Source organism: Sebastes umbrosus, chromosome 7 (assembly GCF_015220745.1).
Source record: "Sebastes umbrosus isolate fSebUmb1 chromosome 7, fSebUmb1.pri, whole genome shotgun sequence".
Taxonomy (NCBI): Eukaryota; Metazoa; Chordata; class Actinopteri; order Perciformes; family Sebastidae; genus Sebastes; species Sebastes umbrosus.
Genome location: NC_051275.1, coordinates 35,676,747 through 35,703,143, shown reverse-complemented (window position 1 = coordinate 35,703,143; position 26,397 = coordinate 35,676,747). Strand labels below are relative to the sequence as shown.

At 41.9% G+C, this 26,397-nt stretch overlaps 1 protein-coding gene across 2 annotated transcripts; it reads right to left on the bottom strand.

Annotated features, from left to right (window-relative positions):
* Positions 1-562: 562 nt before the first annotated feature.
* Positions 563-26,397, bottom strand: ano7 (anoctamin 7). 2 transcript variants are annotated; one of them, XM_037774744.1, is made up of 24 exons: positions 26,336-26,397; positions 23,300-23,423; positions 22,390-22,447; positions 19,796-19,929; positions 19,247-19,354; positions 19,037-19,173; positions 17,761-17,818; positions 12,993-13,103; positions 12,740-12,905; positions 12,564-12,654; positions 11,348-11,444; positions 10,474-10,617; positions 9,298-9,435; positions 9,043-9,135; positions 8,538-8,640; positions 7,811-7,922; positions 7,505-7,559; positions 6,445-6,542; positions 6,037-6,236; positions 5,747-5,952; positions 5,256-5,395; positions 3,915-4,005; positions 1,292-1,411; positions 563-1,167 (listed from the first exon to the last, which is right to left on the bottom strand). In XM_037774744.1, exons 1-24 carry the CDS (start codon positions 26,350-26,352, stop codon positions 1,012-1,014), a joined length of 2,757 nt encoding a protein of 918 aa, XP_037630672.1. In that variant the 5' UTR covers positions 26,353-26,397; the 3' UTR covers positions 563-1,011. The 2 variants fall into 2 exon arrangements, 1 of the variants encoding a protein (XP_037630672.1); XR_005207538.1 differs by lacking the exon at positions 3,915-4,005 and having other exon boundaries at positions 1,027-1,167.

The window sequence follows — 26,397 nt, the reverse complement described above, 5'->3', positions numbered from 1 at the left end:
TTCAGCTCCTCTCCAGCGGCTCCCTGTGGAGTTATGATAATGGAAATGAATAACTGTTCTTTGTTTATATTTTCATTTTTATTTACCATTGTTGTAGGTCTATGGTACGACGGTACGACGGAGTATTAGGGCCACATTGAGGAAAAACAATAAATCTGAGATTTAGAGAATAACGTCTGAATATTTCAAGAAAACAAAGTCGTAATATTACAAGAATAAAGTCATAACTTTACGAGAAAAAAATATGTAACATTACGAGTTTTAAGTTATAACTTTACGAGAAAACAAAGTCGTAATATTGCGAGAATAAAGTCATAACTTTACGAGAAAAAAGTCGTAATATTGCGAGAATAAAGTCATAACTTTACGAGAAAAAAGTCGTAATATTGCGAGAATAAAGTCATAACTTTACGAGAAAAAAGTCGTAATATTACGAGAATAAAGTCAAAACTTTACGAGAAAAAAAGAAAATAACACGTAAAATTACTACTTTATAATATTCTGACTTTATTCTCTAAATCTCAGATTTATTTTTTTCCTCAATGGGGCCCTAATACTCCGTCGTACCGTCGTACCATAGACCTACAACGATGATCAATAAACATGGAAATGTAAACAAAGAAACAGTTATTCATTTCCATGTTTAAAGATCCACAGGGAGCCTCTGGAGAGGAGCTGAAGAGCAGATCTAGATCTTCTTGTAGGACCTGTAAGGATTCAGTCCAGTTCTTTTAAAGGACCAGCAGATGTTTAGCAGTCTTGTCGATCTCCGAGCAGGTCTGGTGGATCCTCTAGATATCTAGCAGAAGTCTTGTAGTTCCTTTAGGTCTACCAATGGCCTAGCAGATCTAGATCTTCTTGTAGGACCTGTAAGGATTCAGTCCAGATCTGGTAGATCTTGTAGAGGTCTCACAGAGGTCTTGTAGGTCTATCAGAGCGGTCGATCAAAAGGAGAAGCTCAGTCTAGTAGACGTGGACGTTGAAGTAGAGGCAGGACATCCAGCCTATATTTCAGCAGCTGTCTGGTGTGCTGGTCTCCTCTGGGATCTGCTTCAGGTCTGGTGGAGAGGAGTCGCTCTGCGGTGGCTGTGGGGGTCTGGGTCCACGAGGTCGCAGGTTGGTGGACAGGACATCCTTCTCACCAGGAATCAAGCTTTTCGCTAAAACCTGGACGCACAAAACACGACACAGGAACAAATCCAACTATTACTGAGACAGACTGGAACTAAACAGAACCGCGATCAGCTCGGACTCACGTTAGAACACATCAAACAGGACAGTGTTCCGGTACCTGGTTCTCAGCCAGCGCCTCTTTAGCCATGTAGTGCTCCCTCCTGATCTTCATCGCCACGTCGTCGGGGATGTCGGGGACCAACATGTCGATCAGACTGCCGACGAAGAAGACCACATGCTGAGGAAGAAAGAGGAGGAGCCTTCGTCAGGTTACAGCCGGAACGTCAGATAGCCTACCGCCGCTCGGCATCGGAGACAACGCACGGAGTCCCCTCTAACGTTACTGTTGGACGGACCGGGGACGGCGTGTCAATATACGTTCATAGCATGCATAGTGTCCTTTCAAAATAAACTTCTGTTTTCACAGGAAGTTTAGACAACACAACCACTTAGGTCGGGTTAGGAAACGGTGGTGGTGGACGTTAAGTTCACTGAGTAATGACCAACGACTCACGGGAATAACGACTCACAGGACTAACGACTCACGGGACTGACGACTCACGGGACGACTCACAGGACTAATGACTCACAATACCAATGACTCACGGGAATAACGACTCACAGGACTAACGACTCACGGGACTGACGACTCAGGACTAACGACTCACAATACCAACGACTCACGGGACTAACGACTCACAGGACTAACGACTCACGGGACTGACGACTCAGGACTAACGACTCACAATACCAACGACTCACGGGACTAACGACTCACAGGACTAACGACTCACAGGACTAACGACTCACGGGACTGACGACTCAGGACTAACGACTCACAATACCAACGACTCACGGGACTAACGACTCACAGGACTAACGACTCACAGGACTAACGACTCACGGGACTAACGACTCACGGGACTAACGACTCACAGGACTAACGACTCACAGGACTAACGACTCACAGGATTAACGACTCACAGGACTAACGACTCACGGGACTAACGACTCACGGGACTAACGACTCACGGGACTAACGACTCACGGGACTAACGACTCACAGGACTAACGACTCACAGGACTAACGACTCACAGGATTAACGACTCACAGGACTAACGACTCACAATACCAACGACTCACGGGACTAACGACTCACAGGACTAACGACTCACAGGACTAACGACTCACAATACCAACGACTCACGGGACTAACGACTCACAGGACTAACGACTCACAGGACTAACGACTCACGGGACTAACGACTCACAGGACTAACGACTCACGGGACTAACGACTCACAGGACTAACGACTCACAGGACTAACGACTCACAGGACTAACGACTCACAATACCAACGACTCACGGGACTAACGACTCACAGGACTAACGACTCACAGGACTAACGACTCACGGGACTAACGACTCACAGGACTAACAACTCACAATACCAACGACTCACAGGACTAACGACTCATGGGACTAACGACTCACAGGACTAACGACTCACGGGACTAACGACTCACAGGACTAACGACTCACAGGACTAACGACTCACGGGACTAACGACTCACAGGACTAACGACTCACGGGACTAACGACTCACAATACCAACGACTCACGGGACTAACGACTCACAGGACTAACGACTCACGGGACTAATGACTCACGGGACTAACGACTCACAGGACTAATGACTCACGGGACTAACGACTCACAGGACTAATGACTCACGGGACTAACGACTCACAGGACTAACGACTCACAATACCAACGACTCACGGGACTAACGACTCACAGGACTAACGACTCACAGGACTAACGACTCACGGGACTAACGACTCACGGGACTAACGACTCACAGGACTAACGACTCACAATACCAACGACTCACGGGACTAACAACTCACAGGACTAACGACTCACGGGACCAAAGACTCACTGGACTAACGACTCACAGGACTAACGACTCACGGGACTAACGACTCACGGGACTAACGACTCACAATACCAACGACTCACGGGACTAACAACTCACTGGACTAACGACTCACAGGACTAACGACTCACGGGACTAACGACTCACGGGACTAACGACTCACGGGACTAACGACTCACGGGACTAATGACTCACAGGACTAACGACTCACGGGACTAACGACTCACAGGACTAACGACTCACGGGACTAACGACTCACGGGACTAACGACTCACGGGACTAACGACTCACAGGACTAACGACTCACAGGACTAACGACTCACAGGACTAACGACTCACAATACCAACGACTCACGGGACTAACGACTCAGGGGACTAACGACTCACGGGACTAACGACTCACAGGACTAACGACTCACAATACCAACGACTCACGGGACTAACGACTCAGGGGACTAACGACTCACGGGACTAACGACTCACGGGACTAACGACTCACGGGACTAACGACTCAAGGGACTGATGATACTAACGACTCATGTGACTGACGACTCACGTGACTAACGACTCACGGGACTAACGACTCACAGGACTAACGACTCAAGGGACTGACGATACTAACGACTCATGTGACTAACGACTCATGTGACTGACGACTCACGTGACTAACGTCTCACGAGACTAACGACTCACAGGACTAACGACTCGTGACTGACGACTCACGTGACTAACGTCTCACGGGACTGACAATACTGACGACCAAACTCATCAAATGAACGTGAGGTGTGAGAGACACTGACCTCAAACACGATGACAAAAGTGAGTCTTATGGCGAGGAGGTGATAGTACTCTGGGAGGTGTTCACCGTCTTCATCCCTCAAACTCCGATATCTGATCAGGACGACAAGAACAGCAACATCAACAACAACAACAACAACAACAACAACATCACCATCAACAACAACAACATCATCAACAACAACATCATCAACAACAACATCAACATCAACAACAACAACAACAACAACACAAACAACATCATCATCATCATCATCAACAACAACAACAACAACAACACTAACGGGTGTGTGTTGCAGTGATGTTGCCTACCTGCAGGGTGTGTGTTGCAGTGATGTTGCCTACCTGCAGGGTGTGTGTTGCAGTGATGTTGCCTACCTGCAGGGTGTGTGTTGCAGTGATGTTGCCTACCTGCAGGGTGTGTGTTGCAGTGATGTTGCCTACCTGCAGGGTGTGTGTTGCAGTGATGTTGCCTACCTGCAGGGTGTGTGTTGCAGTGATGTTGCCTACCTGCAGGGTGTGTGTTGCAGTGATGTTGCCTACCTGCAGGGTGTGTGTTGCAGTGATGTTGCCTACCTGCAGGGTGTGTGTTGCAGTGTTGTTGCCTACCTGCAGGGTGTGTGTTGCAGTGATGTTGCCTACCTGCAGGGTGTGTGTTGCAGTGATGTTGCCTACCTGCAGGGTGTAGTTGCAGTGATGTTGCCTACCTGCAGGGTGTGTGTTGCAGTGATGTTGCCTACCTGCAGGGTGTGTGTTGCAGTGATGTTGCCTACCTGCAGGGTGTGTGTTGCAGTGATGTTGCCTACCTGCAGGGTGTGTATTGCTGGCTGTAGTTGCAGTGATGTTGCCTACCTGCAGGGTGTGTGTTGCAGTGATGTTGCCTACCTGCAGGGTGTGTGTTGCAGTGATGTTGCCTACCTGCAGGGTGAGTGTTGCAGTGATGTTGCCTACCTGCAGGGTGTGTGTTGCAGTGATGTTGCCTACCTGCAGGGTGTGTGTTGCAGTGTTGTTGCCTACCTGCAGGGTGTGTCTTGCAGTGATGTTGCCTACCTGCAGGGTGAGTGTTGCAGTGATGTTGCCTACCTGCAGGGTGTGTGTTGCAGTGATATTGCCTACCTGCAGGGTGTAGTTGCAGTGATATTGCCTACCTGCAGGGTGTAGTTGCAGTGATATTGCCTACCTGCAGGGTGTGTGTTGCAGTGATATTGCCTACCTGCAGGGTGTGTGTTGCAGTGATATTGCCTACCTGCAGGGTGTAGTTGCAGTGATATTGCCTACCTGCAGGGTGTGTGTTGCAGTGATATTGCCTACCTGCAGGGTGTAGTTGCAGTGATATTGCCTACCTGCAGGGTGTGTGTTGCTGGCTGTAGTTGCGTGAAGCGCTTGCCAGGGTGAAGTTGATGAAGCCGCTCAGCGTGCTGTCTCTGGTGTAGCGGTAGTACAGACGAGGCAGGAAGGACGAGCTGAACGCGATGATGAAAGCCTGGAGACAGAGGTCAGGTAAAGGTCAGGTAAAGGTCAGGAGAAGGTCAGGTAAAGGTCAGGTAAAGGTCAGGAAAAGGTCAGGAGAAGGTCAGGTAGAGGTCAGGTAAAGGTCAGGTAAAGGTCAGGTAAAGGTCAGGAGAAGGTCAGGTAAAGGTCAGGAGAAGGTCAGGTAAAGGTCAGGTCAAAGGTCAGGAGAAGGTCAGGAGAAGGTCAGTTAAAGGTCAGGAGAAGGTCAGGTTAAGGTCAGTTAAAGGTCAGGCAAAGGTCAGGTTAAGGTCAGGTAAAGGTCAGGTAAAGGTCAGGTAGAGGTCAGGAGTTGATGGACAGACAGGGACAGAGACAGTCTCACGTTGCTGAGGACGGCCATTTGAGTGATGAACTGCAGGATGGGGAACCAGATGCCGATGTCCTTCGCCTGCTCCGCCACCGGGCGGCGATATTCAGTCACATACTTCTGAGCGTCCAGACGGACCTCCACCCAGTTATTGATGAGAGCGAAGAGAGGAGCGAGAGGACACGCCGCCACGAAGATGGTGATGAACCCGTACTGGATCACTGAGGAGAGGGAGGAGAGGAGTCACACACAACCTCACCCGGCCGGCTGACCCAGGAGGATAAATCCAACGGAGCAGGACTCACCCATCTCCAGGTACTCAGAGACGAGTCCTTCACAGACCAGCAGCTCGTAGTCTGCCTCCCAGGGAGAAACCCCCTCCTCTCCCTCCCTCTTCACCTCCCTCTGAGCCTCCTGTCCTCGCTCCTCCTTCACCTCCTTCACCTCCTTCACCTCCTTCAGATGAGATCCTGTCTTCCTCTTATGCCACCACGACTTCACCTTCCTGCCAAATAATGAGCCGTCAGTTTCAGTTAGGCCACGTTACTTTGTGTTTCAGTCCAACAGACGACCTTCATGAGGTCAAGATGAAGACCACTGCACCATTTCTTATCTTGTTGTCACACGTTAACACAGAACATGATCCATACTGTTGTCACACGTTATCTAAAGACACTATTATCTTGTGTTTGTGTGTGAGAGTTAGTTTTTACGGGACAATGAACTCCTGGGCGTTGTTGATCAGCTGTTTTCCCACCATGATGATCAGCAGCTCCTGAGCCAGTTCAACCAGACACCCACCTGCTCCACACTGGAACACACCGACACAGAAACAGACGCTAGAATCCAACATCATGTAAGGGATAATGTACAGCTAGCGGGTCATTGTTGTGAAATAAACCCCGACGGGGGCTTTATTTGAAGGGCTTTATTTCACAATAATGACATGGTAGCTGTACATTATCCCGCTGATTCCACGGCTACTTACCGGAGAAATCAATAATTAGACACAAAAACGGTCCTCCAGAGTCCGACTTCAGAACTGTGTCCTTAGCAACGATCTGTTATACGTAGCAACGGTCTGTTATACGTAGCAACGGTCTGCTATACGTAGCAACGGTCTGTTATACGTAGCAACGGTCTGCTATACGTAGCAACGGTCTGTTATACGTAGCAACGGTCTGCTATACGTAGCAACGGTCTGCTATACATAGCAACGGTCTGTTATACGTAGCAACGGTCTGCTATACGTAGCAACGGTCTGTTATACGTAGCAACGGTCTGTTATACGTAGCAACGGTCTGTTATACGTAGCAACGGTCTGCTATACGTAGCAACGGTCTGCTATACGTAGCAACGGTCTGCTATACATAGCAACGGTCTGTTATACGTAGCAACGGTCTGCTATACGTAGCAACGGTCTGTTATACGTAGCAACGGTCTGTTATAAAGAAATAACAGACTGTAGCACGCCGTCATTGACCAATCAGAATTGAGTATTGAACAAAGCTGTGTAATAACCACAGATAAAGAGATACAGATGCAAATACATCTATCATAAAGCAGGTCTATATAATTATTACTCAATAATAACACAGCAGTTTACATCACATTTCTATTTTTTTGTTATACTACTTTTATTGTGGTAAGCGTGCTAATCTTATGACTTGTGTGAATAACATTTAATAAACATATTATTGTTATTTGCTTGATTTATATATGAAGGAAATCATCATCTTCATCTTCATCAATACCAGAATGTGACAGACTCACGTCTTCGTTGCGAATTCCAAACAGAGTTTTGTAGTGTCCGGGGTGACCGATGAACCTGAACAGACACAGACGTACATGATGAAATCATTCCTCTCTGTCCGTCAGCATCTCTGATGTTTCCACTGACTCCGTGTCTTTATGTCTGCTTCACGCCATCAGGTGGACGTGAAGCAGACATACAGACATAAAGACATAAAGACATAAAGACATGGCATCGTCAGCCTGCAGGAGGTGCTGTCGCTCTTCCTGTCATCTAACTGCTGCTTTAATTCAAAGTTCACAAAGACCCGACCAAGCACTCCTCACCTGCCTTTGAAGAAGGCGATGTAAACCGGAGATGAGTAGAAGTTGGCGAACTGGAAGACGAAGACTTTGAAGATGAACATGTCTTCATATTTAGTCTGAGTCCGATGCATCTCTGACAGGAACAACAACAACAACATCATCTGACTACATCCCATAATACTACACACTGAACACACTACATCCCATAATACTACACCGTGAACACACTACATCCCATAATACTACACACTGAACATACTACATCCCATAATACTACACCGTGAACACACTATATCCCATAATACTACACACTGAACACACTACATCCCATAATACTACACACTGAACACACTACATCCCATAATACTACACACTGAACACACTATATCCCATAATACTACACACTGAACACACTACATCCCATAATACTACACCGTGAACATACTACATCCCATAATACTACACCGTGAACATACTACATCCCATAATACTACACCGTGAACACACTACATCCCATAATACTACACACTGAACACACTATATCCCATAATACTACACCGTGAACATACTACATCCCATAATACTACACACTGAACATACTACATCCCATAATACTACACACTGAACACACTACATCCATGTCTTTAGTTTTGATTCATCTGAACTGAAAGTGAAAGTGAAAGTTGAATTGATGTGACTCTGAGAGTGAGAGTGATGATGAGGAGGGTGAGGAGGAAGGTTGACTCACCCCAGCGGGTGAGGATGTGGGCCAGCGAGGAGTAAACTTTGGACAAGATGAGGATGACCAACAGGTTCAACACCGATCCTGAAATACTGGCAATCCTACTAGCCTGAACACACACACACACACACACACACACACAGAAAACATTGTTTTAAATCAGGTCGATATAAAACAGAAATGTGAAGTGAGCCTCTGTTGGTTCTGTTAAACCTTAAAGAAACACTGTAGCTCTGTTGCGTTGCGTTGTGTTGTTTTGTGTTGCATTGCTTTGCGTTGCGTTGCTTTATGTTGCGTTGCTTTATGTTGCGTTGCGTTTTTTTGTGTTGCATTGCGTTGCGTTGTGTTGTTTTGTGTTGCGTTGCGTTGCGTTGCGTTGCGTTGTTTTATGTTGCGTTGTGTTGTTTTATGTTGCGTTGTGTTGCGTTGCTTTATGTTGCGTTGTTTTGTGTTGCATTGCGTTGCGTTGCGTTGCGTTGCTTTATGTTGCGTTGCGTTGCGTTGCACTCACAAAGCTGGTCTGGAAGCCAGACTTGGAGATGATGACTCTAATGATGGTGCGATACAGAATGATGGCGATGAGGAACATCAGCACCATGGCAACCTGCACACAGGAAGTTCAACTCTGTCAGAAAGGACTGTGATTGGACGATGAGACTTTGACCAATCACAGGTCTTTTCAGAGAGAGAGCGTTCCTATTGGCTGTGCTCCGGCTGGTGGGCGGAGACTAGTCCGAGGTCAAGGGTCAAAGGTCAGCAGACTCACCATGATGATGATGACCATGCAGCCGGTAAGAATTCTGTTGACTCGTTTATTTTGAGGGAAGTACGGTTCCTCTGCTCCGGTCACCGGGTTCCTCATGATCATCGGCGCCAAGGTCGTGAACTCTGGACGAGGTCGCTCCTGTAGAGGACAGACGGAGGACAATCACAACCTCCTAGAAACACATTTATTAGCATCATAGATTTATTAATAACACAACTAGGGCTATCAATCCATTAAAATAGTTCATAACGATTAATCGCACATTCTTTCCTTCTGCCTGTCATTCGGACATTTTCCAGATTTTATTTGGACATTTTTTGGACATTTTTGGCAATTTTCTGACCTTTTTCAGATATTTTTTTAGAAGTTTCTAAGCCTTTTTTCAGACTTTCTTTTTTTTTTTTTTTTTTTTTTTTTTGGGACTTTTTTCTGAATATTTTTAAGAGCTTTTTCCAGATTTTTTTCTGACTTTTGGGGAATTTTTTCGGAACATTTGTAAGACTTTTTTTTTTTTTTACCTTTTTTTTACTTTTTTTCAGATATTCGCAGACATTTTTCAGACATTGTCAAACATGTTTTTGGGAAAGTTTTGGGACTTTTTGGGGATTTTTTTCTGAACATTTTTAAGACTTTTTTTTTTTTTTACATTTTTGGGACTTTTGGGGAATTTTTTCAAACATTTTTAAGACTTTTTTCAGACTTTTTCAGACATATGTTTGGGAGATTTTTTGGGGAATTTTTTCGGAACATTTTTAAGACTTTTTTTTTGGACATTTTTGGGAGATTTTTCAGACTTTTTTGAACATTTTTCAGACTTTTGGGGATTCTTTTCGCAACTTTTTCAGACTTTTTTTTCGAACTTAAATTTAGTGTAAGTTTGGAGCGTTATTTAACCTTTAATTAGTGGCGTTATAACTAATTTGCGTTAACGCGTTATCACATTAGTGTTGACAGCTCTGATAACAACCTAATGTCGTCCTGCTACTTGTGTTCAGTGGTTGTCACATATTCAACATGTGTTGTCTTAAATCATTCGTATTTGTGGTGTTGTGTGAGACAGGTGAGGTGTGAGACAGGTGAGGTGTGAGACAGGTGTGGTGTGAGACAGGTGAGGTGTGAGACAGGTGTGGCGTGAGACAGGTGAGGTGTGAGACAGGTGTGGTGTGAGACAGGTACCTCCATGTCGTGGAAGTCGGAGCAGTCCCAGTGGTGAGACAGAGCTGAACAGGTTCTCTTCCAGTACTCCAGAAAGGTGACGGCCCAGAGAGACATGAAGACGCTGAGAAACACCGTTCCCCCGTTATCAAACATGATACCGGCCTGCAGAGACACACAGACAGACAGGGGGACAGACAGGGGGACAGACAGACGGACGGACGGACGGACGGACGGACGGACGGACGGACGGACGGACAGACAGACAGACAGACAGACAGACAGACAGACAGACAGACAGACAGTCTTTTGTTAGAACAAAATGTTCCATCCTAGTTTCTCAGAGTCCAAAGTGACGTCTTTAAATGTAAAGATATTCAGTTTAATACGATAGAACAGAGAAACGCAGGAAAACAGCATTTTTGCATGAAAAATTATTTTGATTATCAGAATAGTTGGCGATCGTTGCAGCTCTATTTAAGTTGTAACCTTATTTATACGTTTTATTTAGCGGCGTGTAAAGGAAGGCCCACACTACCAGATGTGTTCCTCATCTGTTGGAATGAATAGAAACAAACGTTGAGCTCAACGTGGGCGGACCAATAAAAAGGGTGTAATATGTAATATGGAGGCGACACACATCCCAGAACGTTACACCATCACATTCCCTCTAGATGTACGTTGTGAACCTCCGACCTCAAAGTCCTAACTGTGCCTATGCTCTGGAGGGGTTCCGGGTCCTGTTCCTCCAGAAGAATATCCTGAACATTTTAAAGTTTAAAAGCATCAATCTGGAGCACTTTGAGAGCAACATTATGATTCTAGATCTCTGAGGAACTTCTAGTAAACGATGTAATGACTGACACCATGACAGACCGGTGGACAGATTAAATACCTTGAAGGTGACACAGATGCTGGAGTAGTTCCACAGAGGGCAGATGTCACAGAGAGGACACATGACGAAGCTGTCTCCACTGTTACACAACTCCTTCCTACACACACACACACACACACACACACACACACACACACACAGTTAACAACAAATAGTTAACAAGCGTTTATCGTGTGTGTAGATAAAGTTGAGTGTCGTCAGCGTATTAGCAGAGAAAAATGTATTTCTAAATGATTTGTTCAGGAGGAAACATGTTGAAAGAAAAGAAAAAGGTTCAAGATGAATCTCTGAGGTGATGATCAGCTGAAAGTATCAATAGAGCGCTACAGGAATGAGTCCTAAAACCAGGAAATGAGTCAGCGTGCTGTCACTTCCTGTTCCCTTGTCTGGAGGTCAATGGGTTTTTAGTTTTTTTTAGACGTTTCATTCTATTCTAATTTTAAAACATTTGTGTCTTTATGAGTTTTTTCTCGCAAATCTACGATTTTATAATCACAGCGAGTATCCATTTTGTTTTCTCTTAAATTTACCATTTTTTTCTCGCAAATGTATGACTTTATAATCTCACAAATTTCAGATTTTTTTCTTGCAAATTTACGATGCACAACATGATTGGTTGATGCTTTTATTCGCCGTGCGAAAGCTCAGATATCAATAAGAGAACTAAAGGAATGAGTCCTAAAACCCAGAAATGAGTCAGCATTTTAATACTTCCTGTTCCCTCGTCGGAAATTGACGGGTTTTTAGTTAGATGGGTGAGACGTTTTGTTTTACGATATGAAATACATCAGTAAATATCCCACTGGTGAATTATGAAGGCTTTATGTGTCTTTATCATTTTCTTCTTGCAAATTTACAACTTTATAATCTTGCAAATATCCAGTTTTTTTTCTCGCACATTTTTGAGTTTTTTCTCGCAAATCTACGACTTTATAATTTCAGAAATTTACGATGCACAACGTGATTGGTTGACGTCTTTATTCGCCATACGAAAGCTCAGATATCAATAGAGAGCTACAGGAATGAGTCCTAAAACCCAGAAATGAGTCAGCATGATGTCACTTCCTGTTCCCTCGTCACTTCCTGGTTGGCCTACTACAATACGTCGTCCCTGAAGCTCTCTCTATTAAACAAGACGCTGATTGTGGGATACTGATGCTTGTTATAACAAACTAACTGACGTTAGAGGTGAGAGCCAGACAGAGTTCATACTTACGCTGGAACGTCAGTGGCCATGACCCAGAACCCGAACAAGAAGATGAGCGTCCCAACGACAGACGCCGGCAGCAGCCAGCCGGTGTAGAAACCTGCAGCCAGACACAGTTACTGTTGAAACCAGCTGTGGGAAAGCAGTTAGCAGGGGTTAGCTGCTAGCCTGGTTACTATAGTTACCGAGCCAGGCAAAGTAAAGCGCTATCTTCTCTCCGAAGTATTCCCTGATGTGATCCAGAGGTTGGTAGCGTCTCCAGGAGGACCACTTGGCCCAGTAGGAGTACAGGATCCTTCTCAGACCTAAACACTTGGGGGGCACCGGAGGGGTCGGCAGGTGGAAATCCCCCTAGAAACAGAATAACGTTTGGGTTGAGGGAAGGAGAGGGTTGAGACGAGGGTAAAGGTGGGGAGGGGTTTAGGGTTTAAAGCTCACCTCATGTAGCGGGTAGGCGGCGGTGAAGACCTGCTCGCTCAGTAGACGATCAATTCCCACCTCCCCCCTCTTCACCGAACCGTACGCAGTCCTGGCCAGGATCTCGTACAGCTGGAGGGACAGGAAACAGTCACTGTAGGGACGCACAGCGGACGAAAACAAACAAACCCTCTGATCCTGTTTCAGAGCCGAAGTCCTGATGGCACTAGTTTGTCCTGTTTCAGGATCTGGACACAACCCTGATCCCTCCGCCCCTCTTCTTCCTCCATATACACTCACAGATGACTGACAGTCGCTCACCCCCGCCACCACCACCGTCACCATCCCCACCACCGCCACCACCAACGCCACCACCGTCACCCCCGCCACAACCGCCACCGTCACCGTCACCACTACCGTCAGCGTCACCACCACCACCACCGTCACCATCCCCACCACCGCCACCACCAACGCCACCACCGTCACCCCCGCCACAACCGCCACCGTCACCGTCACCACTACCGTCAGCGTCACCACCACCACCACCGTCACCATCCCCACCACCGCCACCACCAACGCCACCACCGTCACCCCCGCCACAACCGCCACCGTCACCGTCACCACTACCGTCAGCGTCACCACCACCACCACCGTCACCATCCCCACCACCGCCACCACCAACGCCACCACCGTCACCCCCGCCACAACCGCCACCGTCACCGTCACCACTACCGTCAGCGTCACCACCACCACCACCGTCACCATCCCCACCACTGCCACCACCAACGCCACCACCGTCACCGTCACCACTACCGTCAGCGTCACCACCACCACCACCGTCACCATCCCCACCACTGCTACCACCAACGCCACCACCGTCACCCCCGCCACAACCGCCACCGCCGCCACCGCCGCCACCGCCGCCACCGCCGCCACCGCCGCCACCGCCACCACCCCTGCTTCCAGTCTTTGTGCTAAGCTAGGCTAACCACATCCTGGAGCCTGGCAGTAGAAGGCGGGGCCAACAGGGTTCTAGTGTTTCTGGTTCAGACCCGTCTGGTGGCTTTACGCTGTTGACTCTTTGAGGATGTGTGTTTTTGTAGATAGTGTTTGAGGAGGAGGCGTCGCCGCCGGCAGCATCCGTCTGCTGACTGAAACATCCTGGAGTCTGAGAGGTCAACGGGTCCACATCTCTGAACCAATCAGAGCAGGCTGTGAGGACCACGCCTTCATCCAGACTCTGAACCAGGATCTGATGCTCAGTCCAGTTTATGATCCCAGACCGACATCGAGTCAGATCAAAACACACCAAGAAGATTTACTTATTGAACTCTATTTATTTCTTTTAGGGCTGTCAGTCGATTCAGATATTTAATCACGATTAATCACACATGATCAATCTGTTCTAAATGAACCTTAAAGGGAGATTAGTCCAGTATTTCATCCTCTAATCAACATGGTGGACAAATATGCTCCAATCATAACATGTCAAACTGCAGCCCAACAGGCAACAACAGCTGTCAGTGTGTCAGTGTGCTGACTTGACTATGACTTGCCCCAAACTGCATGTGATGATCATAAAGTGGGCATGTCTGTAAAGGGGAGACTCGTGGGTACCCATAGAACCCATTTACATTCACTGATCTGGAGGTCAGAGGTCAAGGGACCCCTTTGAACATGGACATGGCAGTTCGGAGCGTTATTTAACCTCCTTCATGACCAGCTAGTCTGACATGGTACTGATGGATCCATCAGGTTCTATAGTTTACTATGATACCAGTATCGGATGGTTCTTTTGCCTTTCTTTCAGACATTTTCGGGACTTTCTTGGACTTTTATACAAATATTTTTCTGATTTTTTTTCTGAAATTTTTGGGAAATATTTGGACCTTTTTTCTGACATTTTTCAGATTGTTTTTCGGACATTTTTTGGATTTCTTACGAACATTTTTTGTATTTTTTTCAGACTTTTTTCGGACTTTTTTTATACAAGCATTACTTTGGAGCGTTACTTAACCTCCCTCATGACCAGCTAGTATGACCTGGTTGATACCAATGGATTCATCAGGTTCTTTAGTTTACTATGATACCAGGATTGGATTTCTCTGCTGCCTTTCTTTCGGACATTTTCCAAACTTCTAATATATTTTTTTTGATTTTCAGACATTTTTCAAGACGTTTTCTGTTATTTTTTGGACATTTTTCTGATTTTTTTTCGATTCTTTTTGGGACTTTTTTCAAACATTTTCCAGACTTTTTGTGAAATTTTTTTGACAATTTGTGGACATTTTTGGGACTTTTATTTATTTTTTTTACATTTTTCTAGACTTTTTTCTGATATTGTTTGGAAATTTTTCATAATTTCTTTGGATACTTTTTGGGACTTTTTTTGGACATTTTTTTGGACAATTTGCAAACATTTTTGTGATTTTGTTTTCAAACATTTTTGGGATATTTTTCCAGATATTTTTCTGAATTTTTTTGGACAAAAACCCTCACACATATCTGGAGGTCAGAGTTCAGGGGACCCCTTTGAAAGTGGACACGGCAGTTTTTCCTCATCTAAATTTAGTGTAAGTTCAGAGCGTTATTTAACCTCCTTCATGACCAGCTAGTCTGACCTGGTTGCTACCGATGGATTCATCAGGTTCTCTAGTTTACTATGATACCAGGATCTTCACTCTAGCTTTAAAACTGAGCCGCTACAACCTCCGAAAGATCGATTGCGTTAATGAGTTAAAGTTACGTTTGACAGCCCTGACAGAAACACATTTAAACGCCGGGTGTAAAAGTCAGTTTCTAGTCTTAAAACCTACAACAAAGTAAACTCTCACCTGTCTTTTCATTCAGTTTTTGTTTCCCAGTTTGAGTGAAATAACTTAACGAAGGGCTGAAAACATGAAACGTAACAAAAAACTAAATCATCCAATCTTCCCTGAATAAATGGATGACACACACACACACACACACACACACACACACAAAACCAGGACATTCTGTTTTTCTTCTATCTTGTTCTATGTAAACTTTGACAGTTTTGTTTGAGCAGTTGGTGACGGAGAGGAACCTGATCTCCATCTGACGCCTCGAGGCCACCTGGCTCCCAGGGTTTAGGTGTTTGTAGGATTATATAACTAGCCCACGTTGGTCCTGAGGTATCTGGTCCAGAGCTCTGTGTTAAATCTTGTTTTAAGAACCAGTTCGTAATCACATGGTGCATTTCCCTAAATAAAGTTGTGTTTAATCAACTGACAAACAGAAGTGTTTGTTTTCTGGGTGTCTGGGTTGGTACAGAACACACAGTGCTGAGCTGCATCTCAGATTAACCTCCAGGTTTCCAGCTTTCAGGTGATGTTCACCACTTCTATGTGACATCTACTGTTGACCTGCTATCTCCCCCTAAAGACCCCATGGACCCCCTAAAGAAGAGCTCTATAGTGGCTCTATAGTGGCTCTGTAGCGGCTCTGTAGTGGCTCTATAGTGGCTCTGTAGCGGCTCTGTAGCGGCTCTATAGTGGCTCTATAGTGGCTCTATAGCGGCTCTATAGAGGCTCTGTAGTGGCTCTATAGTGGCTCTGTAGTGGCTCTATAGCGGCTCTGTAGAGGCTCTATAGTGGCTCTATAGCGGCTCTGTAGAGGCTCTATAGTGGCTCTGTAGTGGCTCTATAGCGGCTCTGTAGAGGCTCTGTAGAGGCTCTGTAGTGGCTCTATAGTGGCTCTGTAGTGGCTCTATAGTGGCTCTGTAGTGGCTCTGTAGAGGCTCTGTAGTGGCTCTATAGTGGCTCTGTAGTGGCTCTGTAGTGGCTCTATAGCGGCTCTGTAGAGGCTCTGTAGAGGCTCTGTAGTGGCTCTATAGTGGCTCTGTAGTGGCTCTGTAGTGGCTCTGTAGTGGCTCTATAGTGGCTCTGTAGAGGCTCTGTAGAGGCTCTGTAGTGGCTCTATAGTGGCTCTGTAGTGGCTCTATAGTGGCTCTGTAGTGGCTCTATAGTGGCTCTGTAGAGGCTCTGTAGAGGCTCTGTAGTGGCTCTATAGTGGCTCTATAGCGGCTCTATAGTGGCTCTGTAGTGGCTCTATAGTGGCTCTATAGTGGCTCTGTAGTGGCTCTATAGTGGCTCTGTAGTGGCTCTATAGTGGCTCTGTAGAGGCTCTGTAGAGGCTCTGTAGTGGCTCTATAGTGGCTCTATAGCGGCTCTATAGTGGCTCTGTAGTGGCTCTATAGTGGCTCTGTAGTGGCTCTATAGTGGCTCTGTAGAGGCTCTGTAGAGGCTCTGTAGTGGCTCTATAGTGGCTCTGTAGAGGCTCTGTAGAGGCTCTGTAGTGGCTCTATAGTGGCTCTGTAGTGGCTCTATAGTGGCTCTGTAGTGGCTCTATAGTGGCTCTGTAGAGGCTCTGTAGAGGCTCTGTAGTGGCTCTATAGTGGCTCTGTAGTGGCTCTATAGTGGCTCTGTAGAGGCTCTGTAGAGGCTCTGTAGTGGCTCTATAGTGGCTCTGTAGTGGCTCTGTAGAGGCTCTGTAGTGGCTCTATAGTGGCTCTGTAGTGGCTCTGTAGTGGCTCTGTAGTGGCTCTGTAGAGGCTCTGTAGAGGCTCTGTAGTGGCTCTGTAGAGGCTCTGTAGTGGCTCTATAGCGGCTCTGTAGTGGCTCTGTAGAGGCTCTGTAGTGGCTCTGTAGTGGCTCTATAGCGGCTCTATAGTGGCTCTCAGAGGATTTTAAGCATCACATTCTGTATTTTTCAAACTTAACTTCTGTCAGAAAACTTGATTTCTAAAGATTTGAACAGATGAACTCACCACCTGGTGTCTTTGAGTCGTCTTGAAGAACGTCTCTCTGTTGTCGCTGCCCAGAAACCTGCCGACAGGAAACAGATAAAGCAGCTAAAAAATAAAAATAAATTAAGCCGACGAGTAAATAAATGGGGAATTAAAAAAGGGAATTAATTCAAAGATAAATAAATAAAGAAGCAAATTAAAAAAGAAATATCAATTTATGTCACATTTTATCAATTAATTAATGGCTACATTTATCTTTAATATGATTTTTGCTACATTTAATGACATTTATTTATTAATTTATCAAGTAATTTATTTATTTATCAAGTAATTTATCAAGTAATTTATTTATTTATCAAGTCATTTATTTATTTATCAAGTAATTTATCAAGTAATTTATTTATTTATCAGGTAATTTATCAAGTAATTTATTTATTTATCAAGTCATTTATTTATTTATCAGGTAATTTATCAAGTAATTTATTTATTTATCAAGTCATTTATTTATTTATTGAGTCATTTATTTATTTATTATTTATTTATCAAGTCATTTATTTATTTATCGAGTCATTTATTTATTTATTTATCAAGTCATTAATTTATTTATTTAATTATCAAGTCATTTATTTATTTATTTATTTATCAAGTCATTCATTTATTTATTTAATTATCAAGTCATTTATTTATTTATTTAATTATCAAGTCATTTATTTATTTATTAATCAAGTCATTTATTTATTTATTGAGTCATTTATTTATTTATTATTTATTTATCAAGTCATTTATTTATTTATTTATCAAGTAATTTATTTATTTATTTATTTATTTATCAAGTCATTTATTTATTTCTATATTTATTTATCAAGTCATCTCTTTATTCATTTTTGTTTTTCGCAGCACTCTGTTTCAATTGACAGCTTCTAACAGACAAACTGAAACGTGAACTTCTTTCAGTATTTCAACTACGTTTCCTCAGCAGCGATCTCTCGTACATTAACGAGACGTTTCTATTTTAGACGACCACGTTTGACAAGCTTCAGCTTCTTTTGTTTGATGTAAAACATGTTGACATTTCTCAAAGTAAAGTATTGAACGGTAACAGAAGTGAAAGTGAAAGTGAAAGGATAAACTATCTGTAACTGTTGATAACGTGATGAAACATTTCTCAGAGTAAAGTATTGAACGGTAACAGAAGTGAAAGTGAAAGTGAAAGTATAAACTATCTGTAACTGCTGATAACGTGATGAAACAGAAGAAATAGTGAATAAATCCATAAGTCTGTTTATGATGGCGTCACCTCTCCAGCTTGTTGGTCCTGAACTGACAGGTGTAGTAGTCTGGCGGTGGGTTGGGGACATCCTGAGACATTAGGTTGGGGAGGGACAGCCGGGACAGGACCTGCTCGGACCAGTTGGTCATCGTATAGGGGACAACCTGCAGGAGGACAGAGGACATGTTGTCAGGACGACGGCTGCTGACGTGACGAGACTGAACGTCCATGTTTTACCTGCAGAGGAGCTCTGAGACTGATCTCCTCAGCGTAGTAACAGAGGACGCTCCACGGAGCGCTGAGGAGGACGAAGAAGATCTTGCTCTTCCTCTTGAGGACCTCCTTCTGTAGACACACAGAAACTGGTTATATATATACTGTATATATTAATATCTATACCTAATAATTTGAGAGAAAAAACTAGGAAATTTGTGAAATTATGAAGTTGTAAATATGTGAGGAAAAACTTGGATATTCTCTGAGATTATAAAGTTGTAAATTTGCGAGGAAAATATTGAAATTTGCTAGGCCTCTTAAAAAATATAAATAGAATAATATTAGTATATATACTATAGTATATATATATATATATATACTATAGTACTACTACTAGTACTTTTATATTGATACATTCTAAATGTAGGATTTTAGTTCTGTCTCCTCATCTGACGGAGGATTTCAACGACAGAAGGAAGACGTGATCAGTTCAACAGCGTTCGCTGTTCAAACACTCGTGTTTGTTCACGTATGACGACGTTTGACTCGAGGTGTGTTTGTTTTACGAACCTGCTCCTGCAGCAGTCCGGAGTGTCTCAGTCTGTTCAGAAACTTCTTCCTCCACTTCCTGTGGGCGGGGCCAACACCTTGGACTTCCACAACCACCTGTGAGCTCAGAGGCTCCTCCCACGTCAACACGAAATCTGTCCAATAGGAGCACAGCGTTCAAACCGTCACTGATGTGATGTCATCACTGCAGAAACTAACCCGTCCGCTATTGGCTGCTCCGAGGTGATGTCACACAGGATGAAACTGTTTACGGAGAATTAATTGTGTTCCAATCCGCGTACTTCTGTTCTTACACTTACTACTCTGAGTGCATAAGTGCGTTCACACTGGGAAGTACGGCAGAATGCAGTGCACTCAAAGTACCCGGATGTTGTACTCAAAACGGTCAGATGGTTGAGTGTGGAACGCTGAACACTTTCCACACTCAACTGTCGCCATCTTGGCTACGTAGCGGAAGGGGCGGAGCCACGACCACGACCACTATTCAAACAGACGTAGATAACAGAATAAAACAACACGTAAACATACCGGTGCATTTTCAGACGACAGGAGGACACATCGTAGACGACGACGTTGGAAACGTAATTTCCACTCTGCTTTCATTTTTTTTCAGAAGATATTTTGTCTCCATAAACATTATAAATTAATTATTTTTAATACTTTTGTTCCTCCACAGTGGAGAATCGGTTCTGCTCTAGTTCAGTGGGATGAGTTACGTACCTCTCAAGCAAGTTTCAAAGTTTTCACAAAGATGATTGTAAACCAACGGCTGCCCGGTACGTTGGAAAAATGCATTCACAATTTACGTTTATGTGAATTAGTGGAAACTGTGGATCCCAACTTTAAGGATCCCTCCTTTCCTTTAAGGATCCCTCCTTTCCTTTAAGGATCCCTCCTTTCCTTTCAGGACGGGACGTGAAATACTAGATATTTTCAACTCTTCAGGCTTCTAAAAAAATCCTTAAAATTAAACAATCTGAGAAGGAAACATTAGTCTCATGTCCAACATAATCTAGAAATAGGTTAATCTATAATACTTCATCATTTATTAGTTGATTATATTATTATAATTATATATTATATATGTTTAACCCCCTAACCCCCACATCGGAAAACTAGAACATCTCATTCATGTTTTTAAAGTCCTGATGTAAATGATCAGGGTTCCAAATGACCATTATTTAATGTCATTGATTATTTTTGTTCTCCAAAACGATTCAGTTCATTGTGATAAAAGAGAAAAAGAAAAGCATAAAATCATCATTTTAGAAACTAAAGCTGAGGAACATTTGACAGTTATGATTATTAAAATTGATGCCAATTAATGTTCTATTGATGATTAATGTTCTATTCATGATTAATGTTCTATTGATGATTAATGTTCTATTCATGATTAATGTTCTATTCATGATTAATGTTCTATTGATGATTAATGTTCTATTGATGATTAATGTTCTATTCATGATTAATGTTCTATTCATGATTAATGTTCTATTCATGATTAATGTTCTATTCATGATTAATGTTCTATTGATGATTAATGTTGTATTCATGATTAATGTTCTATTGATGATTAATGTTCTATTGATGATTAATGTTCTATTCATGATTAATGTTCTATTGATGATTAATGTTCTATTGATAATTAATGTTCTATTGATGATTAATGTTCTATTCATGATTAATGTTCTATTCATGATTAATGTTCTATTGATGATTAATGTTCTATTCATGATTAATGTTCTATTCATGATTAATGTTCTATTCATGATTAATGTTCTATTCATGATTAATGTTCTATTGATGATTAATGTTCTATTGATAATTAATGTTCTATTGATGATTAATGTTCTATTCATGATTAATGTTCTATTGATGATTAATGTTCTATTCATGATTAATGTTCTATTGATGATTAATGTTCTATTCATGATTAATGTTCTATTGATGATTAATGTTCTATTCATGATTAATGTTCTATTGATGATTAATGTTGTATTCATGATTAATGTTCTATTGATGATTAATGTTCTATTGATAATTAATGTTCTATTGATAATTAATGTTCTATTGATGATTAATGTTCTATTCATGATTAATGTTCTATTCATGATTAATGTTCTATTCATGATTAATGTTCTATTGATGATTAATGTTCTATTGATGATTAATGTTCTATTCATGATTAATGTTCTATTGATGATTAATGTTCTATTGATGATTAATGTTCTATTGATGATTAATGTTCTATTCATGATTAATGTTCTATTGATGATTAATGTTCTATTGATGATTAATGTTCTATTGATGATTAATGTTGTATTCATGATTAATGTTCTATTGATGATTAATGTTCTATTGATGATTAATGTTCTATTGATAATTAATGTTCTATTGATAATTAATGTTCTATTCATGATTAATGTTCTATTGATGATTAATGTTCTATTGATAATTAATGTTCTATTGATGATTAATGTTCTATTCATGATTAATGTTCTATTCATGATTAATGTTCTATTGATGATTAATCAGCTCCTGATGACTCAACCTGTCTTCTCAGCTAATACTGACTCAGCGTTTCTTTTACTCACCAACTCGAGTCGACCCGTCACTGAAGACATTCCTGTCTGGAGGCTGAACAGGTGCATTCTGGGAAATAATAAAACATATTATATATACATTTATATATATAAATAGTGGACATCTCGTTGAACCACTGTTTTCAGACTGAACAGCAGCGTTGTGGTAAGTTGTGATAAACACTGAGATGAGTGAGTTTAAAGATTCAGCTGATATTCCTCTTCATCATCATCATCATCATCATCATCATCATCATCATCAGTGTGTTCATTATTGTCTTGATGCAGTTAACGAGAGCAGCTGTGTCTCTTCCTGCTGTTGAACGTCTCCATTGTTGTTAATGAGGCTGAAGACAAACAGCGAGACGAGAGGAAGAACAGAACAAACATGGACTGGTGATTAACTGTGTGGAGCCGCTCTGTCTCGCTTCATCACACACTTCCTGTTTCCTCCAGCGGCGGCGGCGACACTGAAACAAACTGAAGCTGGAAACATTTCACCTTCTATCAGCGCCACAGTCGTCTGGATTTCATGTTTTCATTATTTCTCTGTAGTCTAGACCAGCGGTCAGCAGCTTTTACTATCAAATAAATCTGTCTGGAGCCGCAAAACATGTGATCATTGTGATGAAGGTAACGCCGTTTATAGTCTTAGTATATAGTATATAAGTCTAATGCAGTGAGGGCCAAAGAGACAATGTACTACGGAGTATTAGGGCCACATTGAGGGAAAAACATCTGAGATTTACAGAATAAAGTCAGAATATTAGGAGAATAAAGTCATGACTTTAGGAGAATAAAAGTGGTAATAGGATATAATATATGTAATAGGACGCGTCCCTGAGGAACTCCTCTTCATATGTTGAACTTTTAATCTCTCCAACAGTCAGTCGTTGCGTTATTGATCAGGTCACACCGTTACCTCGGTGACGCTGCCGTAGTTTGTCTCCGGGTTGGTTTCCATGGTGATGAGTGTGGCGCTGTCATCCCTCTGGTCTCCTCTCCTCCTCATCCCGCCTCGCCTCCATCCTCCTTCCTCCATCGTCCTACAGATCCATAAACACAGACACGTACACCAGAGATAAGATAAATACTCAACTAAAGTACAAGTAGTAAATGTACTTAGTTACTTTCCACCACTGCTGATTTGAACAGTGTGAAACAAACCGGGACACATTAAAGACTTTAAAGAGGGTTCTATCCGTCTTAAACCCGCCGCACAGCGCAGCTTTTATCTTTTATTATTCTTCTTTAAACTTCTTTATTGTGTTTTAATGTTATTCATAATTTAAATAAATATTTGACTGGTGTTTACTACCCCGCTGGTATCATTAGTTGATTTATTATTATTCAGTTTAAATCAGCGTCTTTATTGAGGACCATTTAGTCAAAGCTAAGATAAAACCTTTAAATGACCCTTAACCCAGAGGTCAGAGGTCAGAGGTCACAGGAATTCTACCAACATAAAAACCATGTTAAAGAAGACCAAAACTGTTTCTGCCTTATTACATGTCAACAATGTGGTTTAACCTAACCCTAACCCTTAACCTAACCTTAACCTAACCTTAACCTAACCTTAACTTAACCCTAACCCTAACCCTAACCCTTAACCTAACCCTTTACCTAACCTTAACCTAACCCTTAACCTAACCTTAACCTAACCCTAACCTAACCTTAACCTAACCCTAACCTAACCCTTTACCTAACCTTAACCTAACCCTTAACCTAACCCTTAACCTAACCTTAACCTAACCCTAACCTAACCTTAACCTAACCCTAACCTAACCCTTAACCTAACCCTTAACCTAACCTTAACCTAACCCTTAACCTAACCCTTAACCTAACCTTAACCTAACCCTTAACCTAAATAAATAATTTATAATCAGTTTAGAGCAATTGTTTTTTTTATAGCAGTTTATTTCCCATGTACAGTTTATATTATATTATATTCTTACATTTTGTTTTAAACATTTATTTTCTTAAACAGCACTTATATATCTATTTTAATTAAATCTTTTTTTTTTTTACATATTATTTATAATGACCTTTAAATCTTAAGAGATATATCTCTATTCATATTTATTTTATTTATGTATTTAAGGTTCTATTTTAACACGTCTCCATTCTAAGGACGGGGCTGAGTTGATGATATTTTATGGGAGTGGATCTGGTAGATTTTAGTCATTTTAGAAAAACCGTAGATTGTTTTTATTATGGCATTTATTAGTTCAAAAGTCTTTTACTCACCTGTTCCCCGTGCACCTCGTTTGAACCCAAACCTAACCCTCACCTTAACCTTACCTTAACCTTCCCTTAACCTAAACACTTTACACAGTTTGTTTTTTAAATGTTTTAAGCACTTCACTCACCTGGTGTTTAGATACATGTGTGCATATATATTATGATATTATTCGTATTACTTCTATGCACAAAATAATTCTTAACTTTTCCTTTTAAACAAATAAATAACGACATTGAAGTATATAAATAATAATATAATATTGTTTTATTTCTATAAGGTTATGTTGTAACACACCTCTCTTTTATCTAGCTGGACAACCAGAGGAGAGACCCTGGAGATCAGCTCCCGCCGTCCCGACTTTACGCCTTTAAACAATTTACACATTGATTTGATTTGATGGGATTTGATGGGATTTTAATTTAACATTAAAGTTTTAAATAAGGAACCCTTTAAAAATGCCCATAAGACACACAATCCCCTTGTGCCCCTCGGACGTTTAAACCCAAACCTAACCTTACCTTAACCTTAACTCTAACCTTAACCTAACTTCTTTGTTTCTTGCATTTTTATCACTATTTATGTCACTTTCACCAACATTTGATTGATTATTTTAATACGTCTTTAGATGTTTCTTGTGCCCACCAATCACATCTTTTCTATATTTTTTTAATTAATTTCCTTTCTTTTTCTCCTCTCTAATTAAATATAAATAAATCAATCAATTAATGAATAAATAACAAATATCAAAAGATGAATAAATTCTATCATAAATATTACTAACTTACTTTATGGTTTTATGATGAGCAGTTTATCTTATCTTTACAATCAGGAGAGACCACGAGGATCGGGAGTGCTTTTATTAAAATAGAATATTCCTGCTGTCTGTTTTTATTCTATTTTTAATCTCACTTATTTTATGCGTTATGCTTATTTCTCTCGGGATTTTAACCAATTTACTTTGGTTTTAATTAAGCAACATTTTTAAAGGGCCCCCAAACCCAGCTAGGAATATATATAATATATAATATAAAATATATAATATATAATATATATGTGTGTGTGACAACTTACCTGTGTGTCTGCCTGCGTTTTGTATTTAGTTGTATTTAGTTGCCATGCTGCCGTCAATCTTGTGTTAAAATTATCCTTAAACAAAATAAATATACAATAAATAAGTCTAGTTTTATTTTATTTTTTTTAATTGTTATCATAAACGTCCATTTTTTACATACCGCACTTTTTATTATTCTTTATCCTTCAAGACTGGGGAGGGGGGGGGGGGGGGTAACCATGGAGATCAGGAGAATTTAAATAAATAAATGACACTCTTTTTACCTTAATTTTTAATTTCTTATCTTTTGTATCCCTTCATTTTATTACTGTATTACCTTTTCTTGCCCCTTTTTGATTCTTTTTAGATTCTTTTATTTTTTCTCATTAACCAACTACTATGGTTTAAATTATAACACTTTCTAAATGCCCACAAGGCGTATTACTACCCCCCCCGCCCCCCATGCCCGTCTTTAACCTTAACCTAACCTTACCTTAACCTTAAACCAAGTCTTCACCCTAAATTGTGATGACGACGTTATAGTGACGTACATTTTATCTCCAAGAGGGGAGGTGAGTCCCCACAAGGTGACTGCATTAACACACTGATGTCCCCACAACGTCAGAAATACACACACACACACACACACACACAGACGGACTCACCTGTGTGGTCGGTCCATCGGTGTCGGGTCCTCAGGTGAGTCTGCAGCTGGCAGCAGAGTAGC